This window comes from Nylanderia fulva, unplaced genomic scaffold (genome assembly GCF_048542155.1).
Source record: "Nylanderia fulva isolate GAGA-0341 unplaced genomic scaffold, ASM4854215v1 Scaffold2, whole genome shotgun sequence".
NCBI classification, from domain to species: Eukaryota; Metazoa; Arthropoda; class Insecta; order Hymenoptera; family Formicidae; genus Nylanderia; species Nylanderia fulva.
Window position 1 is genome coordinate 6,011,771 of NW_028190263.1, and position 17,156 is coordinate 6,028,926.

The 17,156-nt window shown below is 35.0% G+C and overlaps 1 protein-coding gene across 3 annotated transcripts in view; it reads right to left on the bottom strand.

The window, feature by feature from the left end:
* LOC114942841 (uncharacterized) overlaps positions 1-17,156 on the bottom strand; it is a 253,515-nt gene that overhangs the window by 56,487 nt on the left and 179,872 nt on the right. For all 3 annotated transcript variants that reach the window (XM_085482053.1, XM_085482054.1, XM_029318290.2), the window contains exons 3-6: positions 12,860-13,047; positions 10,693-10,882; positions 2,396-3,004; positions 1,200-2,113 (exon numbers count right to left, since the gene is read on the bottom strand). In XM_085482053.1, the coding sequence (XP_085338179.1) occupies positions 1,200-2,113; positions 2,396-3,004; positions 10,693-10,882; positions 12,860-13,047 (1,901 nt within the window). The remainder of the gene's footprint in view (positions 1-1,199; positions 2,114-2,395; positions 3,005-10,692; positions 10,883-12,859; positions 13,048-17,156) is intronic.

A 17,156-nucleotide genomic window follows, 5' to 3' on the forward strand; every position in this document is an offset into this window, starting at 1 on the left:
GAGCGAGCCACGCCGACTGTGCAAATGTATATTCACAACTCGATTCTCGCAAAGTAAACACGTTTTTTCGACGTCTGCCATCCACCCCCTTCAGGGCGAAGACAAATATCCGTGCAATAGACCTTTTCGTCGCTCTTCGCCATGCGACAAAACAGATTTTTCAATTTTGACGTCTCCGTGGAGATCGCGCGAGCTTAAATTGAAATAAAAATTTTAGGGGATGGTCGACGGACTTCGATAAATCTTGATGATTTAATGCTGCGTATAGCGATAGCCAAAACTTAATAACATTCACGACAAAGCAATTTATATTCTCTATAATTATTAAAAAATCAATGGGAATTATAATATAATATATTGTGATTCGTAAATTGTTATTACGAAAATTTATAATTTTTCAATCTTGTAAATCTAAAAAAATTACTCATTCTAAAAAACAGACTTTCTTTCAAAATGAAGAAAAATCTAAATACAAATAAGTAAATCTATATATTTAAAAAGTAAGTCATTTTTATTTGAATTTATTTTTCAGGCAATCTGTTTCACTTTATATTGACTTTTCACTCAAGAATCTAAAAATAAATCTCGTATTTTGCGCTTCTTTTCACGGCGCGGAAGAGCAAATATCCTCGTCGACTTGTTCTAGCAGACCTCATAGCGACCGAACAGGCTTTCTGTAATAAGTCTTCGTCGTCGAGACTATCGACGGCGCCGTACCGAGTCATCGAAACACAATAACGCCGACATGTCCGCCAGGCTCTTTATCTTTCTAGCTATTGAGTCGCGCGAGAGAATCGACTCGATGACTCGGATCGTAAAGTAGTCGGGTGCGACACGAAAAAAGTTCGTTGTTATAATCTATCGTTATTTGTGGTTTTTCGTAAAACAATTTTAAACAAAAATTGCATTGTAGTAAAATTAATAAAGATATAAAGATAACAAGAAACGATAATAAAATGACAAGAAGTAAGAAAAATTTGAGTAAATAAAAAAGCAGATAAAAATGATCCAAGTTTTCTTTCTGTCGAGAACAAACTTTCCATGTATCTCAATAATTCAATGACGTATCGTACGATTATATATAGTTTATTCCCCTCAAAATGCTTAGTCGGCAATCTTATAAATTGCTCGAAAACTCGAGGAAAAGATCGGAAAACGATCTCGTTTCGCTAAGTAAATATACTCATAAAATGACTCACCTGTCATGGGCCGCCTCCTCGAGACAGGTGATGACAAGCTCGAAGTCGTTGAGTTTCTTCTTTCCGAGCACGCTCTTCAGATGTCCGGCCAGTCGTTGCGCCTCGTCCGCCGGGAATTCCTGTCCCAGCAGAGACGTGATCCTAACAAGTTTGACGCTCTCGTTGCCGGCGAGCGCGTCGAAGAAGTCGTCGAGATATCGAGGATCGGAGCCTCGCTCCACTTGGAACACCACCTCGAGCGCTTCGAGCGTGCAAGCGGGACTCTCGAGAATCCTGGCCCATCCCTCTAGTTCCAACGGGGACGTGTGAACCAACGGGGCCGGTGGTCGTTCGTTGGGCGCGGGTCCAAAACCGGAGCCTGCTCCGAGTAATCGACAGACCGCCGAGATGTTGCCATCGGACGCGCCGGCCGCCTTCAGCAACGAGAACACAGCTCTAGGTGGCACCTCCAACGGGCATAATTGGTTCAGAATTAAGTGGGTCTTAGGACCGAGCAGACCGGCCAGATGACCGATGATCCCTGAGGGCAGACCCTCCAGTTCACGGCGCAGAATATTGGCGTACTGCGCTACCGAGGTGAGATAGTACGCGGCCAGGAATTCCGCCACCGCCGTGTGAATTGGCGTGTAGAGATCCGGCTTGCGTCTCTGGCCGAAAGTTAATCCCCTCGTCAGGAAGCCGAGCCGCGTGACCTCGATGCCGCCGCCTCGCGCCCTCAACTCGGCTTCCGTATAACAGCACCTGCTCTCCCGCAGTGCGGCCAGGGAGACCTTGCCGAAGTCCTCGAGACGCTTCCTGCAGTGTCCCGGGATCTCTTCGTTGTACGGAATCGGCGGGTCTAGGCTTCTCTTCACAATGCACTTCACCGCTGCTTGTACGAGAGCGCTTGTCTCGGTCGGTAGACTTCCGGAATCCTGCGAAAGTGAGATTGCGTTCATGGATCAGGTTGTTTCAGCATTTTATCTTCAAATTTATCTTTCAATTTATTGCTAAAGTAAAGTTAGTATAAATATGAATTTTGCAGGTATGTATTATTGAAAAGTATTTAATGTAATTATATACCCAGCATTACAATCTAAAATATAATTTTGTAATTACAGTATAATCTAATAATTCTTTTAGAAAATATTTAAAAGCAGTTTTGAGTCAACAATTTTTGTTATATTATATAACAATGTTACGAAGATGATTCCTACCTGATACAAGCAGCAGAGCATGATCCAGCCGAGTGGATGCTGGCCGAGCTGCCTGACGGATTGCGGCTGCACGTTGAGCGCCTCAAGAAATTCGCAGGCCTTTTCGGCATTGTCGTTGTGAATAAAATAGGCCACGCAAAGCCGCTCGACGTGCGGCCACTCGAGGCCGGCGAGATGGATCCTGCGCTGGACCAAAGGCGCGAGAGCGGTCGAGTTGCTGGGCGAGCACGTGACCAGGATCCTCGCGTCCGGGAACAGTCGGCCCTCCAGGAGGTCGGCGGCGTCGCCGAGGGACGCCCGGCCGCCCACGCATTCGTCGTAACCGTCCAGAACGAAGAGCACGCGGTCCTCCATCAGGTGCAACGTGCGCCAGACCTGGGCGACCGCGTCGCCCAACGCGGCCGTTCTCGGGAACAATTCTCGCGCGAGATAATTCAAGACGGGACTCCCTCGGAGTTCGCGAAGCGGCACGATGAAGGCCAGAGCCGGACCATCGCTCTGGGTCGCCCATTGATGCAGCAGTCGTAGACAGAGAGTCGTTCGCCCACTCCCAGGACCTCCCTCGACGGCGACGCGTCGCGGCGCCTCGGACACGGTGCCGTCACTTAGCTGGTGATAATCATTTATTTCGTGTTAGTTCACGACGTAATATTCAAAGTTTGTCTTATTTAAATTATATATATATATATATATAATAATATGATTAATAAATGCTTTTGAGAAATGCTTCAATGAAATTCATTCCAAATAATTGAATATAATTCAATATTAAATATTAAAATAAAATATATAAAATATATAAAAATAAAATATATAAAAAAATATAAATATTAATAAAAATACGAAAGAAAAATTATTATGAATAAAAAACATCAGTCAGACACAGGATGAAAGTAAAAAGGGTAAATGCGATTAATTACGGATTGTTTCCTCGTCTAGCGAAAACCTAACCGAACCTTCGATGAGCGACTCGCGATGCGAAAATAAGGGAAAAAAAGGTTTCAGTCACTTCGTGACCAGCTTCTCGGATACTTCTCGGTTTCCCTCGATCTCCGGTCTAGCCAATTAGAACTTAAAACGTTCCCTACGAACCACTAATCCCCTTGGGATGGATCAAAACACTCCGAGCACTTTATTGCTTGTTACACACGAGACGCGCGGTCAGCATTCGAGATATCGATGTCTCGCGATATTATGACGAAATGTTCTCGCCGCGGGAATTGATGTTTATCCGATCGCGCGCGTTTCCTCTTTCTTTTTCGTGAATTTGTCGCATATTTTTTAGCTACAGGGAGAGAATTTCCTCTTAGAATTTAAAAACAATATGATAGAATTTTTATTTAAGGATTTCTCTCATATATATTTATCACAATAAAAAATATTAATATGTACATAGTAAAATTAATCGAACGTATCTTATTGTAGTTGATATTAATATTTTTTATTACGGTAAAAATATTAATTAGAGAAAACTCGTAAAATTCTTCCAATTTCAGGATAAATTCTAAGAAAAATTCTCTCTGTGTATTGTGTATTCTTAAAATTCTTAAAATTTTAATAAAATTATAATAAAAAATTCCTCACTTTCAAGAGTTTACAGCATGTAATAAAATATTTATACTCGTTCGCGTTAACGAGATTAACAAGGATCAATTTCAAATATCACACAGAATAATGCTCTCTTACTCTGTAAATAAATCCAGGATAATCTCTAATAGGATAAAAATATATTTATAATTGGACGATCGAACAAAGAGGCGAAAATGTAATTCGATGCTGATGACATTAGCATTCATTATGCAAACGATTAACATACGCGCGATTAAACTTAACACACACGTCGCGGACAGCAACCGATTGTTAAGGCGACGTCGATTGCGGCGGTGTACAATCGGCAGCCAATATCGGCAAACAGTCTCAATTCCGTAATCGATAACAGTAATCCATGGAACGCGGAACACGTGGCGTTTGCCGGCCATTCGCTCTGTCAGCAATAATCTATCCAGTCGCGCACAGAGTACACAATCTGTCGAACGATGGATAACAGTGCTCAGCCATTATACGGCGTGCGATTCCGACATCCGATTCATTGGGATATAGAAAAAAAAAGCAAAAGATGCAATTTTATATTTGTCGAAAATGTATTTTCCCAGCGATTTTTTCAGCCTATGCAAATATTATATATGGACATTTTTATCTCATATGCACCTGCATACATATATGTACATCTGTAACGATATTTGCATCAACATGTATATATACATAAAATATTACACAGATTCCTCGATAAATTTGAAATCTGCTTTTTTATTTATAAAAATTTCACTGACTTCTTCTGTCTCAATTATACGATTTAATTAACGTTAACGTAAAAAAGGAACGTTAGCATAAAATATATTTAGCTTTTACTATTTATTTTTAAGTTGCAAACTATGGCAGAATTCCTTTAAACTGAAGCTTGACTGAAATGAATTGATGCATGTTTGCCGAGAAGGATTAATAAAGTGTCGATAACATGACATGAATTTTTGACAGGATAATGCAACAGAATAATGTAACGACGTATGAAGGATAGTAAGCTCGTTACCGGATATTCCGCTCAGCGTATTTCCGTGTCACGCGGAATCTACCTATCAATCCTTTGCAAAGGCGCATTTGGTCCAGCCACTTCTCGTCGCAGTCAAATTGTGCCAAGAAGGAAAAGCAAAGGGAATCTTTCGTAAAAATGCCGAAACAGTCGCGTTACAAGGCGCAGGACGATCAATCGATCTTCTCTTCCTGAGAGATTAAAACGTCTACACGCCTATAAATATTCCTCTGTGTACGTAAGGAAGCAGACATTCGATATTGAATTACGTGGGGATAAAGTAGAACAGTTAATTATGATTTGACAAGTAATTAATTTTTTTAGAAAAAAATAATATAAAGGCAATTTTTACAGATACAGAGATTGCGATTTTTACTTTCCTGATATTAATTTTTAACTAATGATTTAAAATAAAATTAAAACTGCATATATAATATATATAAGAAATTTCTCTACATAATATTTTATTATTATATATTTTATATGTAATGTTGCATTATATATTTTGTTATATATTATAATAAATATATGATTGTTCTAATTATTATACACTACAATAATGTTTATGTAATATATGTGTGTCACAGTGTTTATTACGTCCTCTTCATTAGTTTCAAGATGAAAAAATTAAAAACCAGAATTTTGACAAATTTTCAGAATAGATCAGCGTCCGACGTTGATATTCATGCGGTACCGCGAGAGATATTGCGCTTCATTCCGTTGTGAAAAATTTAAGAAGACAGTGATACAGGGAGCGGTGTTTCACAACCGGCGATGTGTCTCTTCGCGGGTGCATCGTGGAAAGAAACGCGATGAGAAAAATCCATCGCGCGGAATCGTGCCAGACCAGAACGCGATCGTTTCCAGATATACGATTTCACGTATCGAAAATGGCAGGCAACGATTGGACCGCAGATCGATCTGTCCAGCAGTTGTTCTCTCTCTCTCCATCCGATTTTTATATCGTTGATTCGATTGCACAAACGATGCAGTGAAATGCACAAACGCGCGCTTCGGCGAAAAAAAGCGATCACTCGAATAATAAAACAGATAAAACATAGATAATAATAAAACTCGTTAGCTTTTAGTTACACTCAAATGCTTTCGAGATATGCGGACATTCTTTGTATTTTCTCTTGAATTATGCGAAATTTATGAGGATGAAATTTATCTTCAAACACAATTTCTCTTTATTGCTTTCATATCGGATATACATTTTTATTCATCAATAATTTCAATTAATTATATATTTTCCATTACTTTATTTACCGGAATTGAAAGGCAGAGCGAGAAAGACTGACCTTTTATTTTTTAAATTATCTCTCATTGTATTCTGTATCTTTTGAAATAGACTCGCGATGCTGCAATTTCGTGATTGCGCGAAGGAGCGAACGTTCAAGCATCCATTAGCGAACAGTGATCGCATAATTCGAGCCTTTCTTACACACGAATATATATCTCAAATAATAAAGAATATTGCACAACGTTATATAAATGATATTTTTTTTATTTCACGAGTCAGTCGAAAAAAGCGGTAATTGTTTTTTTTTTTTAATAAAAAGTCGATTTTTTATATAATATTTTATTGAAACCTTTGACACTAGATTCGAGGGCCTTAATTATTTGTTTTTTTTTTATATTCAATATTTTGATTTCTAGCATCGAGCAATAGAAATTTTGTCACGAATTTTATCTATTGTTGGAAGAATCATTATTTTTATTTGCAATGTATAATGATTCGCCATGAATTTTATTCAATGCATTATTTGAAAAACAACTGAAGACTAATTTTACAGAATATATTATTCTTTTATATATATATATAATAACAGAAGATAGATGTATTTTAAGCGCAGTAAATTATAAACACGTAATTTTAAAAAACACATGATGCATTAATCAATCATTTTATCGTTGAATAAAATATTTTAATAATATCCCTGTATCTGTCGTGTACACTTTACATCGGAAAAATGAATCGTAATAATCGAAAGCAAAAGGAAATATAAAATTATAAAATAACAATCTAGAAAAGACTAAAATACGATAAAAGAAAATTTATACGCGTCATTTTCCATACAACGCTAATAAAAAATTGACATCTAAGTACTGAATTTTACTAAAATTTATCTCGCATATATTCTTTAATCAAAATAATATAATTATCGTATTTATTTATCATGCAGTTACACTTAATAAAATGTATTTTATTGCAGCAAAAGATATCATATAGCCCGACATCTCAGAAAAGAGCAGGAACTGCATAGAAATAAGAGGTGCTTTCGACGGACTATGGAATGAATAAAATATTACGTAGAAAAAAAGTAGCTTTATTGAAGCATTTACTTTCTTTTTTTACGGCAGCCTTTCTTTATGTCAGCTCTTTAATTTCTGGTGCGCGAGGGAACCCTGGAGAATACACGGAGAGATGAATGCGGATGCATTTGGCGGTCCCGAGGACGATTTCTGAATGTTGTCTGCACGGCGCGCTTTCGTTTATTTTCGCGGTGGAAGCATATCGGTTTTACGACGCGGATTCATCCACCTGCACATATGGTCCCGTTACGTATGTGCTTGCGTGCACCTTGCCTGCACTTTCTTTCCTCCCCATCCTATATATCCTACGTATGTCCTGACGGTTACGAGGCTCATTTTTCGACGCGAGCGTTTTCAGGCGCATTGTCTGCATTTTATGGCTTTTCATGTTATATAGCGGCGATTTATCGACCCGAACAAGAGAGATAGATTTCCTCAAAAAAACGCAACAACAAGAAAGTCGCGTTCCTTCAGACGGTTATCGAAAAGGATTCATTTTGATCTTCCACTTCACATGTGCTTCGAAATCCTCTCCATTATACGCACCTATAATTCTTCTTCGAAATTTAAATACAATTTTAATCGCTTAATTTTCATAAAATTAAAACTATTTTGTTTTACTAAAAATTGTCAAGTTTTAATTTATTAATATAATTATCATGTAAGAGAGAAGTATTATTGTAATCGTATTATTATATATATTGCTGTAATTCGATCTATGATCATTATTTTAATTAATTATCAAAATTATACTTTTCATAACGTGAAGACATCTTGCAGCAATCATTGAGTTTTACTTGTCATTATGAGGTGCTGGCTAAGAATGCAAATAGGATCTCTATGATGAGAAGAAAGGATGAACTTTGCTCTTGGTTTTCGATAGGTATTATGGTTTTCCATTTGACGATGATACGAGAGAGTTTCTAACGGCTCTTGGGAAAACGTTAATAAAGCTAAGCTCGACTTATCACGCCCCGACAAAACAATGCCTCGTTACGTGATCCAAAAGGACGCCCAACCGATCGGAGTCTCGATCAAAATCTCCTTTATCCAGGTGCCGAGAGAGAGAGAGAGAGAGAGCAGATATTATCGCGTGAGAGGTGAACGACCATTCGTGAGATACGTGGGAAAGCGCTGAAAGGGGTTGAAGTCGCCCCTTATTCCAACAATTTGTCTAAATTGTATTTTAGGACTTTATTTCGGAATTTTAGATCGATCAATCGATGTAAATAATTTCTCATTCGTTAACTAAATAAATAAATATTGAGATTTGAAAATCGAGAGAGAAAGAGAGAACTTAGTGTTAATAATTTTTCATTTTAATAAGAAATTTGTGTGAAAAGTTTATGCGCGTTTCTCTCTGGTTTTAATATATCGTTGAAAAGTAAATAAATCGCTAATTTAAACGTTTCATCAATGTTTAAAAATTCAAATTACACACAATTTACAAATTGTATTTTAGGACTTTATTTCGGAATTTTAGATCGATCAATCAATGTAAATAATTTGTCATTCGTTTACTAAATAAATAAATATTGAGATTTGAAAATCGAGAGAGAAAGAGAGAACTTAGTGTTAATAATTTTTCATTTTAATAAGAAATTTGTGTGAAAAGTTTATGCGCGTTTCTCTCTGGTTTTAATATATCGTTGAAAAGTAAATAAATCGCTAATTTAAACGTTTCATCAATGTTTAAAAATTCAAATTACACACAATTTACAAATTGTATTTTAGGACTTTATTTCGGAATTTTAGATCGATCAATCAATGTAAATAATTTGTCATTCGTTTACTAAATAAATAAATATTGAGATTTGAAAATCGAGAGAGAAAGAGAGAACTTAGTGTTAATAATTTTTCATTTTAATAAGAAATTTGTGTGAAAAGTTTATGCGCGTTTCTCTCTGGTTTTAATATATCGTTGAAAAGTAAATAAATCGCTAATTTAAACGTTCCATCAATGTTTAAAAATTCAAATTACACACAATTTACAACATCGATCTTTCGTACTTCATTTTCACTCGTGATTATTATGAATTCTTTTTTTTCTTAAAAGAGACACGTATAAAATGAATATATAAATAAAGGAAATCGCTCGTAGGTCCGACTTAAAGGTTCCTTTATCCCTTCATCCGTGGAAATCGATTCGGTAAACCAATCTAATCAAAACAACTATCCGGCATGGACCAATCCGACTGCGACCATAAATAAATCGCGGACCTCGATTCGAGGATTTCAGTGCATTTCGTTCGCGGGAGACTGCATCGGGAAAGCAAGAACTCGAGACAGCGAGTTCGCGGAACTTTTTCACCCTCCCTCGCGGAACTTCAGACGACACCAACTTGGCTTTCACATTCCGGAGAGAAGTTGCCCCAGCGAGGAAAGCGAGTTTTCGAGTCTTCGACAGTCGTCGGAAAAGGAACCCATCCCCGTGGACATTCGACTCCGTTGCTCGCTCGCAATTACGTAGTCGATATCATGCAAATCCGCCCAAAAGATCTCGGTGTTCTGATAACGCATCGCGCATCTTTCGCGAAAAACTCTCGTGTGCGCCACGTGAACCGGAAATCTGTTTGACGTTTTCGGGACGAGATCTCTCCGAGATTTTTGTACCTCTCGCACGGTTATGATGTAAGCCAACGTGTCTCTCGAGCTTTCTCGCTCCCGAATTTCATTTTATATTCCCGTGATTTTGATATCTTCCTCTCCGCACTGATCGTCTTATTTAGGAAAATGAAAACAAAATTTTTTGCGCGATTGTTTCTATGTATTTTTACCCGCGAATCTTTATATAACGCGACATTTACAGGGTGCATCTGAATCAGTGCGAAAAATTTTAGATGATTCTTTGTCGAAAATTAAGAGGGGTTTCTTATATAAACATAATTTTTATCCTACCCCTCCCTGAGGAATTACGCTTTTCTAAAAAGAGAGGTGAAAATTAAGTTTTAATTTTTTTCCTCAAATTTCAGACAAATTATAAAAAATAAAACTTGGTGGATATTTTAATATTTAAAAAAATAAAAACCTAATTTTTACCTCTCTCTTTAAAAAAAATGTAACTTCTCAGGAAAGAATATAAGAGTATATATGTTTATTTTAGAAACCCTCTTTAATTTTTTCGACAAAGAATAAGAATAATGATACGAAAAATTATAATTATACATATATCGATGATTTGAAATACAAATATTGCATCTTCTCTTCGTATTTACTTTATTTTTTAATTAAAATAATTTTCTAAAATATTTGACGTTTAATTAAAATATTTAATTAAAATATAAAAATTATTTTTTAAATAAAATATTTTCAAGTTTATTTTCTAGATATATAATATTTCGCGTTCCAAGTCATCGATGCACATAATTGCATAATCTTATATGAGAACACTTACCCTAACGGGAGCGAAAATCTGGTCGGGTTTGATGTTCTCTAAACGGTGCTCCTGCTCGCTTTTATGTACCAACTGCAAGTGAGGCTGAAAGTGCGCCGGACAAAGGGTACCAAGAGGAAGAGGAGATGCCCATGGCGGCAGATGAGGTGGATCGCGAGTGCCCAGTTCCCTGTAGAAGGTCTTCAGGAATCTGCAACGATACGGTCCGGAGAAATATTCAATCTGTGGGTCTCGTACAACACGGAAATTCTTCGAGCGAAGTCGGAGGTTCGCCGAATTTCGGGAGATTTTGGGGATGGGCATAATGAAATAGTTTTGGTGCCCCAAGGTAAGACAAATTGGTTATCGCGCGATTCTAAAAAGATGATGAACGTCTTAATAACTAGTCGAGTCAGATTTGAATTTAACGTGTAATTTTTATATTTTTGCTTAAAAAGAAATTATTTGTTAATTCATATAATTATTCTAGTCTTTTTGACATTTCTTTTACGAATAATGTAAATACCAAATTTGATAAATTTCAATCTATTTCAGTATATATATATTTTATTTCGATATTGTTATAATTACATTCGTCGTTTTCATTATTATTATATCAGCGAAACAATTGTTTCCTTGAAATGCATACTTTATATGAGTAAGAATATTTCCTTCTTGATGCTTTTTGAAATATCCCCTCTTAAATTAAAAATATATTGTTAATTTCAAATAAATTAATAAAATAAAATAATTTAAAATAATAAATTTATAAGTTTCAATTAATATTAAAGATAAATAATACATTGATAAAAAACATCTCATTAAATATAATATATATATTCTTGCTTGTAGAGAATATCTAAAAGAATTTTCCTCTTTAGAGAATATTTTTCTTAAATTAAAAGGATCTTTTTGACACTTACTTTAGTGGAAGATATTACGGATATAAATGGATATAAAATGTATATAAGTTCAGAGATAAAAATACAATTTTTTCGGTAATCGAGTGACTTTAGCAAGTGAACATTATCCATCTTTTCAAGAGAAAAAAAAGAGTAAAAAAGGTAAATTATAAATTTGATAAAGCCGATAAATGAAGCAGATTGAGTGTCGGGTAAAGATTCAACATGGTTCGAGGAGCGCAAAGAGCTCAGGTCAATTTAACATAAGTGATCCTCCATTTACCGGGTGATCGGTAAATTTCCCAAGACGACAAAATGGTAATACGAGCAAGATGTTGGATGATGCATTTGTGTATACCTCTTGCCACGGAGATTGATGGATCCAAGAGAAGAACCCGCAGGGCTATGGAGGTAATCAGGAGAAGAACGTCCCGAAGGGAGGCGAGCAAGGAAAACCCCGTGAGGCTTTTACAACTTCCGGGTGATCGGTCTTAAAGCTTGTTTTGATTTCATGAAAGTCATTAGAGCGAATATCCAGCCGTCTTTTCTGACTCGACAAAGATTTCTGAACAAATATACTTTGCACGCACGAATCGTCGTGCATTTATATTTTGTGTGAGTTTAATTAACATTAAATCTAAACTAATTACACAAAGAACAAATTTATTTCTTAATTAATCACAGTTAGTATTCAATTCGCGTAATATAGGAATAATTAAAATTACAATTGCGCAATTATTTCCGTGAAGAAACATTTTGGAAAAGCTCGGAGGAGAAATATAATAATAAACTTGTATGTGATGTTTACGTAAATATGAATCTATGAAAGCTTTTTTCATATCATAAAATATAATTGCAAGGATTTTATTCAAATTTATAATTATAATTCAATAACAATAAATTGAAATACTTGGTAATTTTTCACAATATAACGAAATTCGATTGAAAAATATGCTGCAATATATTGAAATCAATGATCAACCATAATCCAACTATGAGAGAAAACTCTTCGGAGAAAAATCGCAAAACGATGTAAAAAATAGAAATAATAATCTAAATGATAATCGCGATTAACTCGAATGTGCAATATTTCGTATCTATTTGTACCGAGTGAAATTACCTCCGCCTCATATCCTGGGACAATGGCAAGCATCAGCGCGGACAAAACGCGCCTGATGGAATTAGACTTTCCGAGAGAGAGAGTCGGGACGATTCCGGAGAAGTAAGGATTCCGTCTAGCAGGAGGGCGGAGAATCTGCGGATTACGTAGAACGAGTGTGACTCACCTTAACAGTCTTCCCAGGGGATCCCTTTCCGGGGATGCGGGCCCGCCGAGGCCACTTCCGGCGAGTCTACGCGAGGATGCGCGCGCGCTCGATATGTACGCGGCCGGCGCAGGCGGCGGGCTGCAAGGCGGACAACAAACGGGGCTGCTACCCCCTGGGGTCGAGAGCGTATAACTCCTCTCCAGTTCCTGCAACAGACGAGCGAGCGGCGGTTATGCAACTGCGAAACCTCGGGCTCGCGACAACACGCGCTCGAGTTACGTTCCTTAGCACAGAAAAAAGGAATCCTTCATTCAAGTATATTTTTATTCTTGAACGCTATTTGATTGATTTAAGCATAGAATGCTCTTTGTAATCACAAATTTTCATTTGCCTTAATAATAAATAAGTTTGTGTAAAGTATATTTTATCCTTAAGATATATTCTTGTTTTAAAAATCGCATATGGTAAAAACAAACTTAGTCACATTTAAACTAAAAATTATTATATTTATAAGTAAATTTCAGCTTCAACCAAGAATATTTTGCACTTTGTTTTAAGGATAAATTATCCTTTATCCAAAATTATTTCTATTTGGCGCTATTATAAGGATAAAATATACTTGAATCAAGGCATATTTGCATTCTTTCAAGGATACTGGATTCAAGTATATTTTTATTCTTGAACGCTATTTGATTGATTTAAGCATAGAATGCTCTTTGTAATCACAAATTTTCATTTGCCTTAATAATAAATAAGTTTGTGTAAAGTATATTTTATCCTTAAGATATATTCTTGTTTTAAAAATCGCATATGGTAAAAACAAACTTAGTCACATTTAAACTAAAAATTATTATATTTATAAGTAAATTTCAGCTTTAACCAAGAATATTTTGCACTTTGTTTTAAGGATAAATTATCCTTTATCCAAAATTATTTATATTTGGCGCTATTATAAGGATAAAATATACTTGAATCAAGGCATATTTGCATTCTTTCAAAGATACTGTTTTTCCTTGATTCAAGTATATTTTTATTCTTGAACGCTATTTGATTGATTTAAGCATAGAATGCTCTTTGTAATCACAAATTTTCATTTGCCTTAATAATAAATAAGTTTGTGTAAAGTATATTTTATCCTTAAGATATATTCTTGTTTTAAAAATCGCATATGGTAAAAACAAACTTAGTCACATTTAAACTAAAAATTATTATATTTATAAGTAAATTTCAGCTTTAACCAAGAATATTTTGCACTTTGTTTTAAGGATAAATTATCCTTTATCCAAAATTATTTATATTTGGCGCTATTATAAGAATAAAATATACTTGAATCAAGGCATATTTGCATTCTTTCAAAGATACTGTTTTTCCTTGATTCAAGTATATTTTTATTCTTGAACGCTATTTGATTGATTTAAGCATAGAATGCTCTTTGTAATCACAAATTTTCATTTGCCTTAATAATAAATAAGTTTGTGTAAAATATATTTCATCCTTAAGATATATTCTTGTTTTAAAAATCGCATATAGTAAAAACAAATTTAGTCACATTTGAACTATTAGAATTGTTATATATATTTGAAAGTACCGCTTATATCCGGTGCTCACTTGTCACTTGTCCTTGTAATATTTATAAGTAAATTTCAGTTTCAACCAAGAATATTTTGCACTTTGTTTTAAGGATAAATTATCCTTTATCCAAAATTATTTATATTTGGCGCTATTATAAGGATAAAATATACTTGAATCAAGGCATATTTGCATTCTTTATATTTGCATCCATAATCTCTTAATATTCAATTTTCGAAAACTTGTTCTATAGAAGTGGTCTAAATTTCGTCGTAACAGTTCGAGAAAAAAATACAAGTTTTAAGGTTCAAGATCTAGCGATTTAAATTGCTTCGAAAGTAGAACTAATTAAGAGACATGCGCATTTATATTTGGCTATTTTATTGAGATTTATGGTTTATTTCTTCCCATTTCATTTCAGTGAAATCATTAAAAATAACTGATCAAAATTATGTTTAGGAGATACTTGAGATTATATTTAATATTTCGCAAATATGTTCATAATGAAATTAAAATAATTGTTTGATAGTTAATATTTACTATAATACATTTACTACACAGTAAAAATTTTCTCTTAGAATTTACCCTGAAAATCATGATAATCATGAGACAATATGGCATTGGCAAAATTTTATAAGAATTTCTCTGATTAATATTTGCCACAATAAAAATATTGACATCAAAATATCAAATGTGTTCGATTAATTTTACTATGTACATATTAATATTTTACTATGTATATATTAATATTAAATATTAATATGTACATAGTATTAAATTATTTTACCATATTGTCCTACGATTACCGTGATTTTCAGGGTAAATTCTAAGAGAAAATTCTCCGTGTATAAAAGTGCGCGCATATGTTGTCATATTAAATAACTTACACAATTTTTATTTGTAAAAAAACAATGTTGAATAGAAGCTGAAGAATATTTTATTACTTCATGTTTTTCTACCTATATGTATATTAATTTAGATTAATTTATTTGGTCAATGTTTCATATTTGTCAGTTTTATTAGGATATCATTTCAGCATTTATTCGGATTTATGGGACTTTTTAGAATTAAAAAACACGCCGAGCAATTGGAGTCGCGCAAACACAAACTCGGCGAACGAATGATCGCGCCTTACGACTTTCTCGAGGATCTTCACAATGGAGGTACCCAGTTTAAGACGATCCGAGCAAAGAATCGAATTTACGATTTCGCGGAGAGTCGTTCGCGAGGAGCTTCGGCTTCCGGCTCTAAGCGACCGTTTGATCCTCGCCGTTTTCGGTGGTCTAGTTAAACCCAAGGATTAAGTTTCGAGAAATTTTCAAGCGATTTTGCGAAAGGTCGGACTTTATCGTGCGCGTGTGCACGCTTTCACGCTGTTAACGGAACTCGGAGATTAAACTTCGGAAACTCAACTAGATTCTCGAGATTTATGAGAAAACCGATGCTTCATATACACACACGCCCCCTGATATTTCTCTTTTCAATTTCATTAATACACACCAAAGTTAATTTCACCATCCAATATTATCGAAAAATTCTTACCTTTAGAATTAGAAATATATATATATATTTATAATAAATTCGATTATTCAAAATATCAATAGCTATGTCATATTTTCATTCTTAATAGTAAAAAAAATGAATGCTCTATTAAAAATCATTATAATGTCATTTTAATCTCGTTTGATCGAATTTCAATATTACGAGAAATTTTATTAATGAAACAGATACGCATCGTCAAATCGAAGATTTTCATAAAATTCAGTGAACGACATATAACTTTGATCGCGCAAGCTTATTACAGCTTCCGAAGAGTAACTTTCGTTATCAACGTTTAACTTTCTGACGGCGAATCCGAACGAAATCAAAGCTTCTTCTTTTCTCATCGAGTTTCCTCGGAATTTGCAGCGGGAGATCGTTGCTCGAAAAGGGATCGGCATAACTTTTTGAACCGACCAGTTTATACGGTCGATCGGACGCGATTTAAACTATCGATCGCCTGCAACTAATTATCAGTATCTCGGGCCACCAGTCGACAGATATTCTCTTAATTACCCTGCTATATATATACAGGGTGACATAAAGTGTCGCACCAAAACCAGCAAAAATGTCGAGGAATGCTATCATTTTTTGCATGTCCCCAATTTTTGCCATCGTGTATCTTTATAACTAAACCTTAAATTAAAATTAATAAAATTAATAAACTCTATTTAAAATTAATTGGAGAATGTGGTTTTGTTAATATTTTATTTCCACAAGACTTAGTTTGCGAAAAAACCCTTTAATTTTAATCGCTTGTAACTCGAAATTTATCGATGCCTCAATATTTTTGCCCAGAAAAAATTGTCTCCAAATAACAGGATTTATTTGTCTCAGAAATAAATATTTTTATCGGCTCTCAATATAAAGAATATAAGTATGCTGCCTTCTAAGGGTTTATTTGTATATATTTTTGATGTGATGTCAGACACCCTGTATATACCAATCCGCGCTCTCTCGTTTGCCTCCGTTTAAACGAAAAAAGTGATTCTTGAAAAAAAAAAAAAAAAAGCTTCTGATGCGATTAAAATCCTATAGTCGGCTAATCCGGAAAACAGTACATTTGTACTGCTTCAGCGATTCCATTCAAATCTTCCATTCTCCCTCGCTATTCGCGTAAGCTTTTCAGCAAAGAGCTACTGTGTAACGAATAGTTAATTAACGTTGCATAAACTCTGCGATACATTCAGATTGCAGAATATCTTGA